This window comes from Meles meles, chromosome 2, assembly GCF_922984935.1.
Source record: "Meles meles chromosome 2, mMelMel3.1 paternal haplotype, whole genome shotgun sequence".
In the NCBI taxonomy this organism is placed as follows: domain Eukaryota; kingdom Metazoa; phylum Chordata; class Mammalia; order Carnivora; family Mustelidae; genus Meles; species Meles meles.
Genome location: NC_060067.1, coordinates 108,076,610 through 108,091,864, shown reverse-complemented (window position 1 = coordinate 108,091,864; position 15,255 = coordinate 108,076,610). Strand labels below are relative to the sequence as shown.

Below are 15,255 nucleotides of genomic sequence, written 5' to 3'. Positions count from 1 at the left end.
TGTTGAATAAAAGTGGAGAGAGTGGAAATCTTTGTCTTATTCTTGAGTTTAGAAGAAAATCTTGGAGTTTTTTTTACCAGTAAGTATGATGTTAGCTATTGGTTTGTCACTCATGACTGTTATTATGTTGTGGTATGTTCCCTCTAAATCCACTTTTTTAAGATTGTTTATCATAAATGGATATTGAATTTTCTCAAATGCCTTTCTGCATCTATTGAAATGATCATGTGATTTTTTTCCTTTATTTTGTTAATATTGCTATCACATTGATTGATTTGTGGGTATTAAACCATCCTTGTACCCTGGAATAAATCCTACTTGATTGCCTTGAATGATCATTTTAACATATTGAATTCACTTTGCAAATATTTCATTGAGGATATTTGCATCTATGCTCCTCAGTGACACTGGCCTGAAATCTTCCTTCCTTTCTCCCTTCCTCCTGCCCTCCCTCCCACTCTTTCTTTCTTTCTTTTTCTCTTTCTTTCTTCCTTCCTTCCTTTCTTTCTCTCTTTCTCTCTTTTTTTCTTTCTTTCTTTCTGGTAGTGTTTTTGTCTGTCTCTTCTTTGATGTTTGATGGAATTCATCTATGAAGCCATTTGACCCTGGACTTTGTTGGGAGTTTTTAAATTATCAATTCAATTTTGTTACCAATAGTCAGTCTGTTCGGATGTTCAATTTCTTCCTGACTTAGTCTTGAAAGATTGTATGTTTCTGGGAATTTATATTTCTTCTGCATTGTCCAATTTATTGGCATAATTTTTCATAGTGATCTCATACTTTTTAAGAAATTTACAATGTAAACTTCTTAACTCCTTAACTCCAGTTAACTCCTACTTTCTCATTTATGATTTTATTTATTTGAGTCATTTCTCTCTTCATCTTTATGAGTCTATGTAAATGTTTGTAATTTTTTTATCTTTTCAAAGAACCAGGTGTTGGTTTCATTGATCTTTTCTTTTGTTTTAATCTCTACTCCACTGTGTTCTTTATTATTTCCTTTCTTTTACTAACTTTGGGCTTTAGTTTTCTTTTCCTGGTTCCCTTAGATGTAAAGTTATATTGTTTAAGATTTTTCTTATTTCTTTTTTAAAATTTGTTTTTAAAGATTTTATTTATTCATTTGACAGAGAGAGAGACAGATCACAGGTAGGCAGGGAGGCAGACAGAGAGAGGAGGAAGCAGGCTCTCTGAGGAGCAGAGAGCCAGATGTGGGGCTCGATCCCAGGACCCTGGGATCATGACCTGAGCTGAAGGCAGAGGCTTTAACCCACTGAGCCACCCAGGCACCCAAGATTTTTCTTATTTCTTATGGCAGGACTATAGTACTATAAAATTCCCTCTTAGAATTGCTTTTCCTGGATCCTAAAGATTTGAACCATTATATTTCCATTTTCCTTTGTCTCAGGTGTTTTTTATTTTCTCTTTAATTTCTTTCTTGACCCATTTGTTGTTTAATAGCATGTTGCTTAACCTCCACATGTTTGTTTCCTTTTTTTTTCTGGTAATTGATTTCTAGTTTCATACTGATGTAGTTTAAAAAGATACATAATAGGATTTCAGTATTCTTAAATTTATTAATAATTACTTTGTACTCTAGCATGTGATCTATCTTGGAGAGTATTCTATGTGCACTTGAAACAAATGTGTATTTTGCTGTGCCTATCCTTTAATATATATTTATTAAGAAGAATATACATTTTTTAATTAATGAATTTCCCCAAACACTCAATTTATCATAGGTTGGTATGTTAGTTTCCTATTGCTGCTATAACAAATTACCACAAACTTAGTGGCTTAAAATAACACAAACTTATTATCTTACATTTTGGAAATCAGAAGTTCAAAATCAGTCTTACTTAGGTAAAACCCAAGTGTCAGATCGGCTGTTTCCTTCTGAAGGCTCTCCAGGGAAGCTATTTCCTTTGCCATTTTTTGGAGGCCGCCTGCATTTCTTCACTTGAGTCCCCTTCTTCATTTTCAAAGCACATTATTCCAATCTCCATTTCCTCACCATGTCTCTTCTCTGACTTTTTTGCCTCCATCTTATAAATACCCCTGTGATTATATTGGTTCCCGTTGGATAAATCAGCATACTCTTCCCATTCCAAGATCCTTAACTCAGTCCCATCTTCCTTGTAATGTAAAGTACATATACACAGGTTCTGGGGATCAAAATGTGGACATCTTTAGGGAAAACATTACACAGTTAGATTAGTATTAAATAATTAAGTTAAACATGGGGAAAGAGAACAAAATGAGGAAAGCCTCTCAATAACCAAAAGAAAGGTCTTATTGCTAGGAAATTCCTTCAAATCTTCTGAGTATTTCTTCTAGTTTTGAGCTAGCAAAATATAATAACATCCTATGAGAATAACATGTAATTCAGTGTCTAAAGATCTGGACCTATTCTTTGAAAGGAGAATTGTCCATTAATATATAACCATGAAAAAACAAAATACTATTTTGCTTTTACAAGTTACTGCTTTGGAGGGAAAAAAAAAAACAAAACAATTTTATTTTTTAAAAGGATCCAGAATCTAAAAGTGGAAATGAAGCCAACAACATTAGCAAAAGCATCCAGTCTGCAAAGGGTACAGGAATCAGCCATAGCAACTGCAACAGGGCAACAGCAAGTAGCCTTTGCTGTCCATTTATTGGAACACAGACTCAGCATGAGACTCTTACAATCTCCACCAAGTGGGGTAATGATATTGAGGCCTTCAATATGCTGCTAGAAAAAGAATACAAGGGAAGAAGTCAATGGATCCAAGAGTTTGATATATTGAGAAACAAGAAACCAACTGTGGCTAGCATTTTTTGTCATTCTGTAACACAGGTGCAATCAGAAGTCTGCGATTACATGCTGCTGGTGGCATTCTGCCTGAAAAAGCATCTCAGTGTGAGAATTACTGAGTGCCTCTTCCCTGAGAACAAATGTGAAACAAGAGATAACCCAGCATTTCAGACAGTATAGTATCCTTAAGGGAGAAAGCACAGGAAAATAAAGTCAGCTGTGACTAAAGAATGTGCTTGACAGTGAGAAACAAGAACAAAGGAGTGAAAACATTTCTAAAATATCTTTTTATAAATGCACAGGCAGTTAGGATACATGTAAGACTTGGGCCCCAGCATCTCTGTGTGTCTGTGATCTCTACACATTTTCCTATCTTTGTGAAAACAGTGTCTACATACCGTCAGTGAAGCAGTGCAGACATTATAATGAATTATGAGTGCAGTTCATGCCTATTCTTAAAGATATGGATGTTTATTTCCATGTGATTATTTCCTGGGGGAAAGTCGGTAGGAAAACAAAAGCAACTTTTCAATATGGATAGAGCTATAACCTTGTATGTGATATCCATGTAATCCTTAGCAATGACTTTACATAAACTGAAAAGGAAGGGGAGGAGTATATTAAGAGGGCAGGCCATGGAATCAGATCTAGGATTAAATATTACCTCTGTTATTCAAAACTTTTAAAACCCAGAATCCTCATTTGTAAAATATGGTTAAAGCCACATTATTTTCAACATTCTAAAATACTTAACATAGTGTTTGGCACATAGAATAAAAAAAAAAAATAGGGTATTAACTGCAACAGTAATGAAACACAGGAATAAACAGGTAGAGGAGCTAACCATTACCTCATAACTTTGAACAGGAGTTATATTCTCATTCAATACCTAAAACAAAAACAAAACTGGAATAATTTTTGAACTGAACTTTAGTGGGGGATTTTTCAGTATTTTCTAGCACAAAATCTTATTTAATAGTTTTTAAAAATCAGCCCCAAATTTTAAACACATTTTTGCTTTTATTTTTCTGTTTACCAGGATTATATTGATGTAAATTGTCCAAGTAATGATCTGAAAATGTACTTAATTTTCCTGTGTATTTTACATCTTATTCTATGTGTATTAGAGAAGACACTATCGTAAAATTGTATAGCTGGCAGACAGTTGAATATAATTACTTCAAGTTCCTCATTTAGCGATTGTACAAGGCTCAGAAAAATTCAGAATTTCCCTGGTTGCCCAGACAGCAAGGTGGAGAGTGGTGAAGATGGCAACCATAGCCTTCTGATTTCCAGTCCAGGACTCTTCCTACAGGAAAGTCCCTCCATACATGTGTCAGATACAGTTTGCTATCTCAAGACTATCCTTATTAACAAATCTTTGTGCACATGGAGGGAATGAGCACTGTGTATTTCCATGGAACAAACTGAAATGCCTTCGGAGATTTGGACATTTAATTGGGGAGCATAAGGTGGAAAGTTTATGTCTTTTCCTTCCTTCTCAAAATCATGGTTGAAATATTTGTGAAGAATATATATATACAATATACACACATGCATTTGCATATATATAAATTTTGCATATTATATATGTGTGTGTATATATATGACATATATATACAAATGCATCAGTTAGGACATGGCCTCCCCAGTGGGTTGTTTTAAAAAGACTTACATATTCCTAAGAATTGAATTTCTAAAAATATTTGCCAAGGGTTTATATGTTCCCTATAAACCAAACCCTCTGCCTTTACCTTATCGTACTGAGATCTCTTAGTAAACAGATATTTATAGAAGACAGCAAACTTCTCAATATATTATTTCATAAATTAGATAAAATCTCTTGCTATTTTTATTCCAATACAGAAAATAAACTTAAAATTAATAATGATCTTGAAATATTGGAAAGCAGGAAAATATATCTGTGATAGTTTCAAAATTGCTGTCATTTCACATATTTCTTCAAGGTTTCTTTATTATGGTATAAACCATAAAAACAAATTGAGTTATTTGAAAAAAGTTAACATTTTGGATACTTTGGATAACTAAAAAAGACTTTGCCTGAGATAAATAGTAGCTACACAGCTCTCCCTTTTAGATTTCTTTTCTAAAAAGAGGGAGAGGGACATTGAAGCCATGAATTATTACCAGATCTTCAAGTTGATCTTCAAAAGTATTTTCAATTTCAAAAGGTAAATTACTAATTTAGAGATCGTGAGAGAAGAAGGGACATTTATATTAAGGCTCTGGGAAAAAAATCTTAGTATTTCTGTCTTCAAAGGAAGCAAAGAAAACTTTTATCTGGAGAACCTATTTCAATCCGTATTTAATTTTTGGCTGGAACCAGTTCTGACTTGGAGCAGGAGAGGGAAATAAATTTTATACGGGCTTTTAAATCACTTTACAATTTATGATTCTAGGCTACAAAGTCTGGCCAAAATGAAATATTAAAAACATTCAACTGTATATCTACATCTACATCTTTATATCTTTCAATAACCAGATCTATGCATCTATTACTCCCCTTTCCCAGCAAGTGTCTACTTCTGGTACCCCTATTTATTCCCGGAAGCGGGGTCATGGTGGAAGGCCTAGAATGGGTGAAGAGTTGGAGTAACAGGTAACGTTGCTCTCAGGTACTCCGAGTGAAAAGGTGAGGAGAGGACCAGGACCATAGAGTGTTCGGAGAAACCGGAGCAGCCTAAAAAGTAGGCAAGCGTAAGCCCCGGGGTAGTTTCACTTCCTCAGGCTCCCCGCGAGGCCCAGCAGTGGCCCCGTGGCCTGAGCCCGGGGGTTGCGTTTCCGGACCCGCTGGCCGCAGCCGCGGGGGGTGCTCTGACAAGGGGCGGCGGCCGAGAGAGGAGCTCGCCAGGGAAGCTCAGGCAGCGGGAGTCGGAGGCTCGGCGCGCATCCGTCCGCAGGCTACCTGGCTTCGGCCGCTGCAATGCTGCCTGCGGCGTCGGTGCGGGCGGGCAGAAGCCAGGAGCGGACCTCCAGCGGCCCAGCGCCCCCAGGTGGGTGTTCGCGCGTGCCGGCAGCCACGGGGGAGGCTGGCCAGGGTCCGGGGCTGAGCGAGAATTGCGCTCCGGCCGCAGAAGCCAGCGCGCCTCTGGGATCGGGGCACCGGGGCGGCTTCCTCTTCCCGCCGCGGTCCGCCGCTCAGCGGGCGGCCCGGCCCCTCAGTGGCGGGAGTCTTTGAGAGGCAGTCAGGCTGGGACAAGGTGGGAGCTTCTGTGTTCGGACCCGCGTGCACCGCCAGCTTCAGAGTGCTTGGGACTTGCCAGAGCACCTGGGGCCTCCAGTTTCTCCAGTCGCCTTGGGACAGGTTTTTAGGTGAAGCGCGTTTTAAAGTCATGCATAATTCTAAAAATTAACGTGGTATTGCAAAACCGCCTGTCGGGTTTATCTGCCGGGCCTTTCAAATCCAGCCGGGTAAATTACTAAGGGCGGACTGTGATCCGCTTATCAGACAGGTTACTCCGTGTCCAGCCTCCTCACTGGGCAGATTTTGCTGACTTGTTAAAAGGAGAAACCGTGGGGCACCTGGGTGGCTCAGTAGGTTAAAGCCTCTGCCTTCGGCTTAGGTCATGAACTCAGGGTCCTGGGATCGAGCCCCGCATTGGGCTCTCTGCTCAACGGGGAGCCGGCTTCCCTTCCTCTCTCTGCCCGCCTCTCTGTCTACTTGTGATCTCTGTCTGTCAAATATATAAATAAAATCTTTAAAAAAAAAAAAGGAGAAACCGTCAATGTTGTTGAATACGTAAATGGATTTATAGATTTATAGAGGCAGTTGCACTCAGTTATTCCTGTTTCAAATGCATTTGTGAACTTTATAATGATTATAAAGTGTTCGGTTTTAAAATTTTGAAAAAGACTTCGCTTGGGTATTAAAATTACTGGAGTTGTTCACAGTGAGAAATGCAACAAGAAAATCTGAGTGAAAATACTCATTTGCAGAATAGAATTTCTCATAGCTTACCAGCATCCCTTGGCTAGTGCTTAATATAAAAATTTTAAAAGACTGCTTTTCTTAAAGTGGAAAGTATATTTGTGACAATTTAAATGACAAGAAAGGAATTAGAGCCCTTGATATCTTAATGTGTTAGCATTTGTGATTTCAGCCTAACAATTTAGTTAAACAGAATGGGCTACAGTTTGTTCAAACTTCTTGGTTGAACAGTTTAGCCAGAAAATGACTTTTATTCCACCTGATACTCAAGAATACTTTGAAGTCCTTACTATTGTGAATAATGCTAGAGTGATGTGACCCAACTGTTAGCTCATTCTGATCATTACTGTTCCTTCTGTGTGTTTTTCTCCATTTACTTTGGCCCTTCCCATATGGTATTTATCACTTGTTTCATTTACCTCCATCGGCCAAGGTAATGGGTTTTTTTTCCTTTTTTTTAAAGATTTTATTTATTTATTTGAGAGAGAGAGAAAGAGAGTGCTCAGAGGGAGATTTAGAGAGAGAAGCAGATGCTGAGCAGGGAGCCTGATAGAGGGCTCCATCCCAGGACCCGGATCATAAACTGAGTTGAAGGCAGGCTCTGAACCAATCACCCAAGGCACCCCTGAAATATTTTTCTTATAAGGAACTATCTTTTGATACTGACCCATAGTCCTATGAATAGTCTTCTATGAGAACAAGTTCTGATTAATTCTTTTAACACATGGAGAACCTTTTCGTGTGACCTCTCTATCTGCTTTGGACAAGTGTTCCCAGAGCATGGTAGACTTCAACTTAACATGACACATTGTGGTAAAGTTAGTCCAACTTCATTTTAGAGAAGTGAAAGCTGAGACCCAAGTAGTGATTTTCCCATGGTCCCATAATTTATAGTTATTTGAAGATCATCTATTCATGACTTCACCAACAATCTTCTATTCCCTACAAAAGTTGTGTAATAATATGAGTATAAAATGGTAAACAGTTTCATGCCTATGAAGATTTTATATTTCTAGCAGTAGGTGTATGGTATATTATAATGACATCTATGTATGGTGTCACCAGAAAGATGGATGACTAACCAACTTATCTTTTAATGCAAGTAGGAAAGATATGATACCCAGTACTAAAACAACATAAAAATGTTGCACAGTAGATGAAAATTCCATTTAGAGGGGCCCTTGGGTGGTTCAGTGGGTTAAAGCCTCTGCCTTTGGCTCAGGTCATGATCCCAGGGTTCTGGGATCGAGCCCCGCATCAGGCTTTCTGCACGGCGGGGAGCCTGCTTCCTCCTCTCCTCCTCTCTGCCTGCCTCTCTGCCTACTTGTGATCTCTGTCTGTCAAATAAATAAATAAAATCTTTTTAAAAAATTCCATTTAGAATGTATTTTTCTTTTTTATATTTAACTAGATACTGTTCTCTGATATCCAAATGAGAAAATTTTCCTTTGCTTTATTCCCGAAACTAGTGATTTTAAAAACAAATTTAATTTTAACTGCTACCTTCAAAAAGACTGTTCAAGTGCAGATTTTTTCCCGACCCCATAGTTTTTGTAGTTTTTATTAACATTATTTGATGCCTCCAATGAAGAGAGTTAAATAAATTATTAGTTGAAAAAGGGAAGGCACCTACCCTGTCTCACCATGTGCTAGATGCTTATATACAACTTGTGAGGGACTTAGTTCTCTCTTTGTCTTAAAGTTATTGAAGATTTGAAGTTTTTTTATTCTGACTGCGGTCTTCCAATATAGCAAATAACATTGATTTCTCATTCCACGGAAATACCCTGGTTCTATTCTGGTGACTGGTAAAACTTGCCTCCTTTAGACCAGCTGGAAATGTTCCAATAAGGTTACTTTTGCTGAGATTTTAAAGAGAGGTAGCTCCCTTAGGGTGTTTTCATTTTAATGTGAAATAATTCTATAATATTGCTTAAGATTTTCAACTTAAGCAGCAAGGTATGTGATGTATACTTGAAAAATCAGCGAGAATTTTTTCACGGATTTGTAGGTGATCATGCCCTCTGGACAGCTCAGACCACCTCTCATCAATCTGCTTTGTAACTTACTTACTGTTTGATCTTGGATAAATAACTAAATCTGTCATTATCTCAGCTTATTCATTTAAAAAGCAGAAGTGGGGGGCGCCCGGGTGGCTCAGTGGGTTAAAGCCTCTGCCTTTCGCTCGGGTCATGATCCCAGGGTCCTGGGATCGAGCCCCGCATCGGGCTCTCTGCTTGGCAAGGAGCCTGCTTCCTCCTCTCTCTCCCTCTACCTGCCTCTCTCCCTACTTGTGATCTCTATCTGTCAAATAAATAAATAAAATCTTAAAAAAAAAAAAGCAGAAGTGGAGAGAACAGTAACACTACTTGAAAGAGCGGCTTTGAGAATTAAAAGAGAAAAAAATGCATGTGAAGTGATGTTCGTGGTACCATAGCAAACAGTAATTGCTTAATACATGTTAGCTATTATTTTAATTCTTATTTTAATTCTTAGATCATTGGTCAATAGTGTCATATTCACATATAAAGGATAGAGTTTTTATTGAGAAAATAAACTCTGTTGAATTGGGGGAAAACTTGAATGAGGCATCAAGCTCCCACATGAAACAGATGAGGGAATATGGCTTCCTGTAGAAAGATGCTTCTATATCCTTGGGGAAATATTGTGGTTAATAGTTCTGAAAGGAGAAAAAGAAGAACCCACAGTGGGAAGAACTAAGCATAAATTGATTAAAAGGACATTAGACTAGGGCATTTATAAGGAAGAAAAAAAATGGGAATTTAATAGGACAAAATGAGAACATGTTTTATTTTCCCATATCACAGAGTACCAGTTGTGACCCATTCAAAATATATATGTGTAAATATATGTGGAAAAGTAAGGATTAAACTGAAAATTATGGGATGCTTCATTGAATTATAAGATGATGGAGAATCTCCTTTACCAAAATATTTACTACTTGTTTTAAAAAAATCCAACATAAAGAATATTATTCCTGCCAAATATATGTTGCAGGTTTTAAGAATTTAAATAACTGTTACCTGATTGCATGAGTTACGTTGTCATTTTATTACTCTATATATTATAGAATATCTTACAGTAATTTCAGAGACAGCTATGAAATAAGAATAGGAAGGGCAAACATTCCAGAAGTTATTATTTAAAAATAAGTTGCTTTATGGCCTTGTAATTCTTTGCTGTTCTAAATATAAAGAATGGTATCTAAGTTTCACTGCAGACATTGAAATAGTCCAGGTGGTAAAAATATCAGATATTATATGGAATTATACCCCTCTTGAATTTATTTTTTACTCAGAGAAAAAGAATTATTTTTTAGACATTTACCACTGAACAGAAATTTCTTCGTTGTTTTCAAGTCCTTCACATTGAAATAATCCAGAAAGACCACTTCCTTTTGTAATCATGAGAATTTTTCAATGCCTTGTGGTCTTTTATAAGATTTCCTGCATATCCAATCAATTAAAATAAGTTATGTCTTATCACACTATGTGTCATGTTTTCCTTTCTTTTTAAGCTCTTATACTGCTTTTCTGTATTAGCAGTTCCCATGCTTTCATTTTTAATGTGTTCCACTTTATAAAGACATTCTAAAAGGTACAAGAACAGTTTCTGACTTGGAATTTCATTTACCATATACCTCATTTTTAAATTATGATCCATGCTGAAGACTAAGTCTCACCCTTTGGTAAGGATCAATGTTCCATTCATTTTTTGTTCTAACTTAGCCATAGGAAGGATCATGCCTTTCAAAAAAATAACATAGTGCCAAGACCACTTGAAATCCTGGCCTTCTTTTAAGACTGCATTTGTTGTGTCAACTACTTTGAATTCATATGATATGGATATCACATTACCTTGATAGGTGAAAGCATCAGAAGATTAGCACCTACTTTGAATAAGAAGTTATATCATTGGTGTGCCTGGGTGGCTCAATGGGTTAAAGCCTCTGCCTTCGGCTCAGGTCATGAGCCCAGGGTCCTGGGATTGAGCCCCACATAGGGCTCTCTGCTCAGCAGGGAGCCTGCTTCCCTGCCTGCCTCTCTGTCTACTTGTGATCTCTCTCTGTCAAATAAATAAATAAAATCTTTTTTATAAGTTATATTGTTCAGTATAATTATATGAAAGTATGTAATAATTCATTATTTTATTTCATATCCTACAAGAGCTTTTCTAAACTATTAAAGTTGTAACTTCTAAGTCATCATATCTTTTTTGGAGGGTGTAGAGAGTGGAGAAACACCCACATCAAAGATGTGGGGAAGAAACCTACAATATCAAAGTGGTATGATTCTGTGAAATCATGTCACTAGAATGAAAAACTGTAGAGTATTTCTTGGGACTGTGTGAAGAATCCCTAAGATTTACCCACTTTCCTCATTGGTTGATTGCATTTTATTTTGATTTAATAGACTGATACAAAATCTCAGGAGACAACTGCATTTTAGTACAATTAGTGAACTACTGGGTCACTAATGAGAAAGTAAGATAAAATTGAAGCAAAATTCTACCTTCAGTTCAGTTAATGAGGTAATTCCTTTAATTCTGTCATCACTTCAATAAAACTTTAGAACTTTCACTACTCCAGGCACTTCTGTATAGACCAAAGACCCCTTTTTATCATGCTCTGTCCATCTGTACCCATGTTAAATGGGTAAAACCATGTATCATTCAGGTTCTTGGAAACAGTCACTTGGTCAAGAACAGACACTAAATTCAGAGGCAACTTGCTGCTTTGCTTACTAGCCAATGATATGTTTTGTCTGCCTTTTGCAGATTTGTTGGACTCAACAAAGCCTTTCCTTTCAAAAAAGAGAATGAGATTTCTGTCAGTGGAAGGGTGCTGTTTGATGACACACAATAGAGAATGACAGCCAGTTGACTCTCGTCCACAATGGATGATTAGAAAGATGAGTTGAGGGAATTGAGGACTGAAAGCAGGAGAGATAGTCTTAGTTTCTGACTTTCCATTTCTAGCTCATGTAAGACCTAGCTGCACTTGTTCTTCTGATCTGGTCTCCATAAAATGCCTGTGGTATCCTTATAATTGCCTTCTTTTTAGATGAACAAGTTTGAACAAGTTCCTTTTTTTTTTTTTGGAGGAAAAGAAGATTTTGGACTAGAATGCCTTAAAATATGAACTTTTCCCGTTTTATTTCTCCGATACTACCTCTAAGATGATATCTGCTATGCATCTTCCATCCAAAGTTAATCTGTAAATTATATCTTTTATGCACTGAGAATAAGTGCATAAAAGGTGTCTTATAGGTCTAGTAGTCCTCCTGATAAGAATATTTGGAATTATCTTGCTTTGGTACTGAAATTTGAAGAAAATCCATGCAGTAATTTTTGTCTCTAAACTTGAAGACCCTAGAGTTGGTGAGGAAATAATTCACTCAAAGATTAATATTATAAGAGTTAATAACTGTTAAGTTTAGAATTTTGAATTATGTAGTTATAAAGCTGTATCAATTATAAAATTATAACAGTGTTTTTAAATGTTTTTAATAAGATGTTTTTATAAAATTAATGGCATGCTGTTTTGGGGAAATTTTAAAAATGTATTTAAATTGGGGCATACAGAGTGAGAGAATGCCTATGACATTTATCTTGGTAAAAGCAGAAGCAAAGTAGCATAGTTTAGTAGCTATTATCTCAGTCCCCCTGGGGGATTAAGTTTTTCAAAATAAGGGCAGCACTTGAGAAATCAGCATTTATTACTGAGAAATCAGCATTTATTAAATGAAGCATGTTTTTCCCAGTAAATTAAAATACAGTTGATCCTTAACATTAATTTGAACTGTGCAGGTTCACATATACATGTTTTGTTTTTGATACAGTATCATACTGTAAATGTATTTTCTCTTTGATATGATTTTCTTGACATTTTCTTTTTCTCGAGCTTCTTTTATTGTAAGAACATAGTATATAATACATATAGCATACAGACTGTGTTAATTAACTATGTTATTGATAAGGTCTCTGGTCAGTAGTAGGCTATTGGTAGGTAAGTTTTTGAGGAGTCACAAGTTAGATGCAGTATTTTCAACTGCATGGGAGGCTGGTGCCTCTAACCCCCGCATTGATCAAGTGTCGGCTATACCACCTTTGCCATATGATAGTCTTATATATCTTAGAATCTGAATTCTGATTTCTCTATTCTGTTCCAGTTGTATTTGTTTATTTCAAAGCCAATATCTGGTAAGGAAAGTACTCCTAAGAGATCTGTTCCATAGTTTTCTTGTTTCTTATTAGATATTCTTCCATTCTTTCTCTTCCATTTAGAGATTATTTTATCTACTTCTCCTTCCATGAAACAATTGGAATATTGTTTAACACTTGATTTAGAGGCATTTAATGAAAGCAATCTCACCATTTTAAACAGAAAGAAGTTTAATATAGGAAGTTGAGTTCTTACATAACTGATGTAGGGGGTTTGGGAGCAATCTCTAGTCTGGGTCATCAGGAATCATTTTGCTAACAAAGCTACGGGAACCAGTTTTCATAACCGGCCAGGGGAATCTGCTAATTTATCACTATCAGGAAGTTGGGGAATCAGAAGGTACTGAACCTGCTTGTTGGCACCTGGAACAGACTAGGCCAGGATCCCAAGAATTTCTGGCTCATGAGCCATCTCCTATTTGCTGGATCTGCACCAACAAAAATAGATGCCTTTCATTCCATTGGAATGGTATTATATTTATATACTTATTTGAGGAGAATCAACTTTAAATGTTACTAAATCTTCTATTGGATTAATTTGTGTAGAAAATTCTGCATATGAAAGATCCTAGGTTTCAAAAGAAATATACAATAGCTTGGCTTATTTAAGTCAAATGATAAAGTTGGAAACTTTCCACTCACTCGTGTTATAACCACACGAAAGTTGAACTTTTCCTGTTGTGGTTCTGTGAACAAATGTGACAAGGTATTGCTTTCTATATTTAAAATGTCCTCCCATGTAAGTGAATTTTCTCACAAAAGTCTTTAAAATTCTTTAAATCATTAATTGTGACTTTATATAGAAGGAAAGTAGCTAATGTTTTATTGGTTAGTTATAAATTGTGTAAGATATTACAATAAAAAAAAGCATGCAGTGCCTTTTTAATAGAAATTTAAGGTAGATCTTTGGATATGCATATAGAATTACAGCTTAAAATATATCAAGATTTTTATTTATGTTACAGGGCAGTCAAACTAATCTCTCACCTGTTTTCCTAACATTTTTCCAATTAAACATTGATAAATTATTATTTTAAAGGCAACTAAATGTGTCCACCTTTGTTGATTGATTGCCTATACAATATCTCTATCTAACTGTATCAATTCAAATATGGGAACTGTCACTTATTCTGTGACTTTGAGCAAATTACTCCTCTAAAATCCAATTTCTTTATATCTGAAATAAGTAGCACACCTATTTTTTATATAATTAAATGTAATTCTATTTGTAAAGTGCCTGGAGCATTCAGAGCAGGTGCTTAGTAAATGGCAAATGTTATTACTTTTCAGCATGAGGTAGTATTCAAATTTCACTTTTATTAGAAGGAGTGTGTTTACATGGCTCTTTCTTAGCACTTCTGGTGTCACATACTTATGAATCTCAAGACGGAGAGCTTCATATAAATGTTCTTTCAGTTGTCCTGTTCAATTTTTCTGATTGCTATATTAAACATAGGACTATCTCAAATGTGCTTCTCTGGGTATTCCCTACAGATTGAATTTATTGAAATGTATGATCTGCTATGAAAAAAAATTTATATGATTTTATATGTAAATTGTATATTGTCTTCAGGGAAAATAGTTAGTGGGTAAAGAACACTTCTCCCATTTTGAGAATTCTGTTTTTATATCATATTATTTTAAAATAAAAATGTGATTTTTTTCATTTCTTTATTCTTGAAGATTTATATATTATCTGTATATTATCTTCCATCCTTTCTGCCACCCCTCCCCAAAGAAGAAAACAACACACATGGAAACTGGGTCATAGTAGAGTTGATTCAGAGTCTTAATTTTTGTGATGAAGGCATTTCTAATATCTTCATATAGGTAAAAATAAGTTGATACAGTTGTATAGGTAAAGCGTTAGTGATATTTTCAGAATTGCTTTAATTATGTCTAAGCAATTTGTTCCCAAAAGGAGTGTAAGTCTATACAGTGTCTCACCTAGATCTTTGAGGGTCAGGAGGAGAATAGAACTGTCCACCTAAGCAAATAGTTCTGAGTAACCTATGAGTAATTAGAAAGTACTAGTAATTATGGGAAAAAAGGGAGGGCTTTTCTATTCTTTTGGGAGGACCAGTCTGCTGAGAAGTTAGCAATTAACACATACTTCATTTCTGCTTCTCCTTAGAAAAATACAGAAGATTCATTTTAAAAAGTATGTTCCTATTTTATTGTATTATTTTCAATATTTTATTACTTTATGACTCCTTAGAATAATTTTCTCATCTGGTACATATAAAAATCTAGGCTCCTCGTTCTT

At 36.0% G+C, this 15,255-nt stretch overlaps 1 protein-coding gene across 3 annotated transcripts in view; it reads left to right on the top strand.

Moving 5' to 3' along the window:
- The first annotated feature begins 5,589 nt into the window (after positions 1–5,589).
- Positions 5,590–15,255, top strand: part of BANK1 (B cell scaffold protein with ankyrin repeats 1) — a 306,359-nt gene continuing 296,693 nt past the window's right edge. For all 3 annotated transcript variants that reach the window (XM_045987184.1, XM_045987189.1, XM_045987175.1), the window contains exon 1: positions 5,590–5,811. In XM_045987184.1, the coding sequence (XP_045843140.1) occupies positions 5,742–5,811 (70 nt within the window). In that variant the 5' untranslated portion in view covers positions 5,590–5,741. The remainder of the gene's footprint in view (positions 5,812–15,255) is intronic.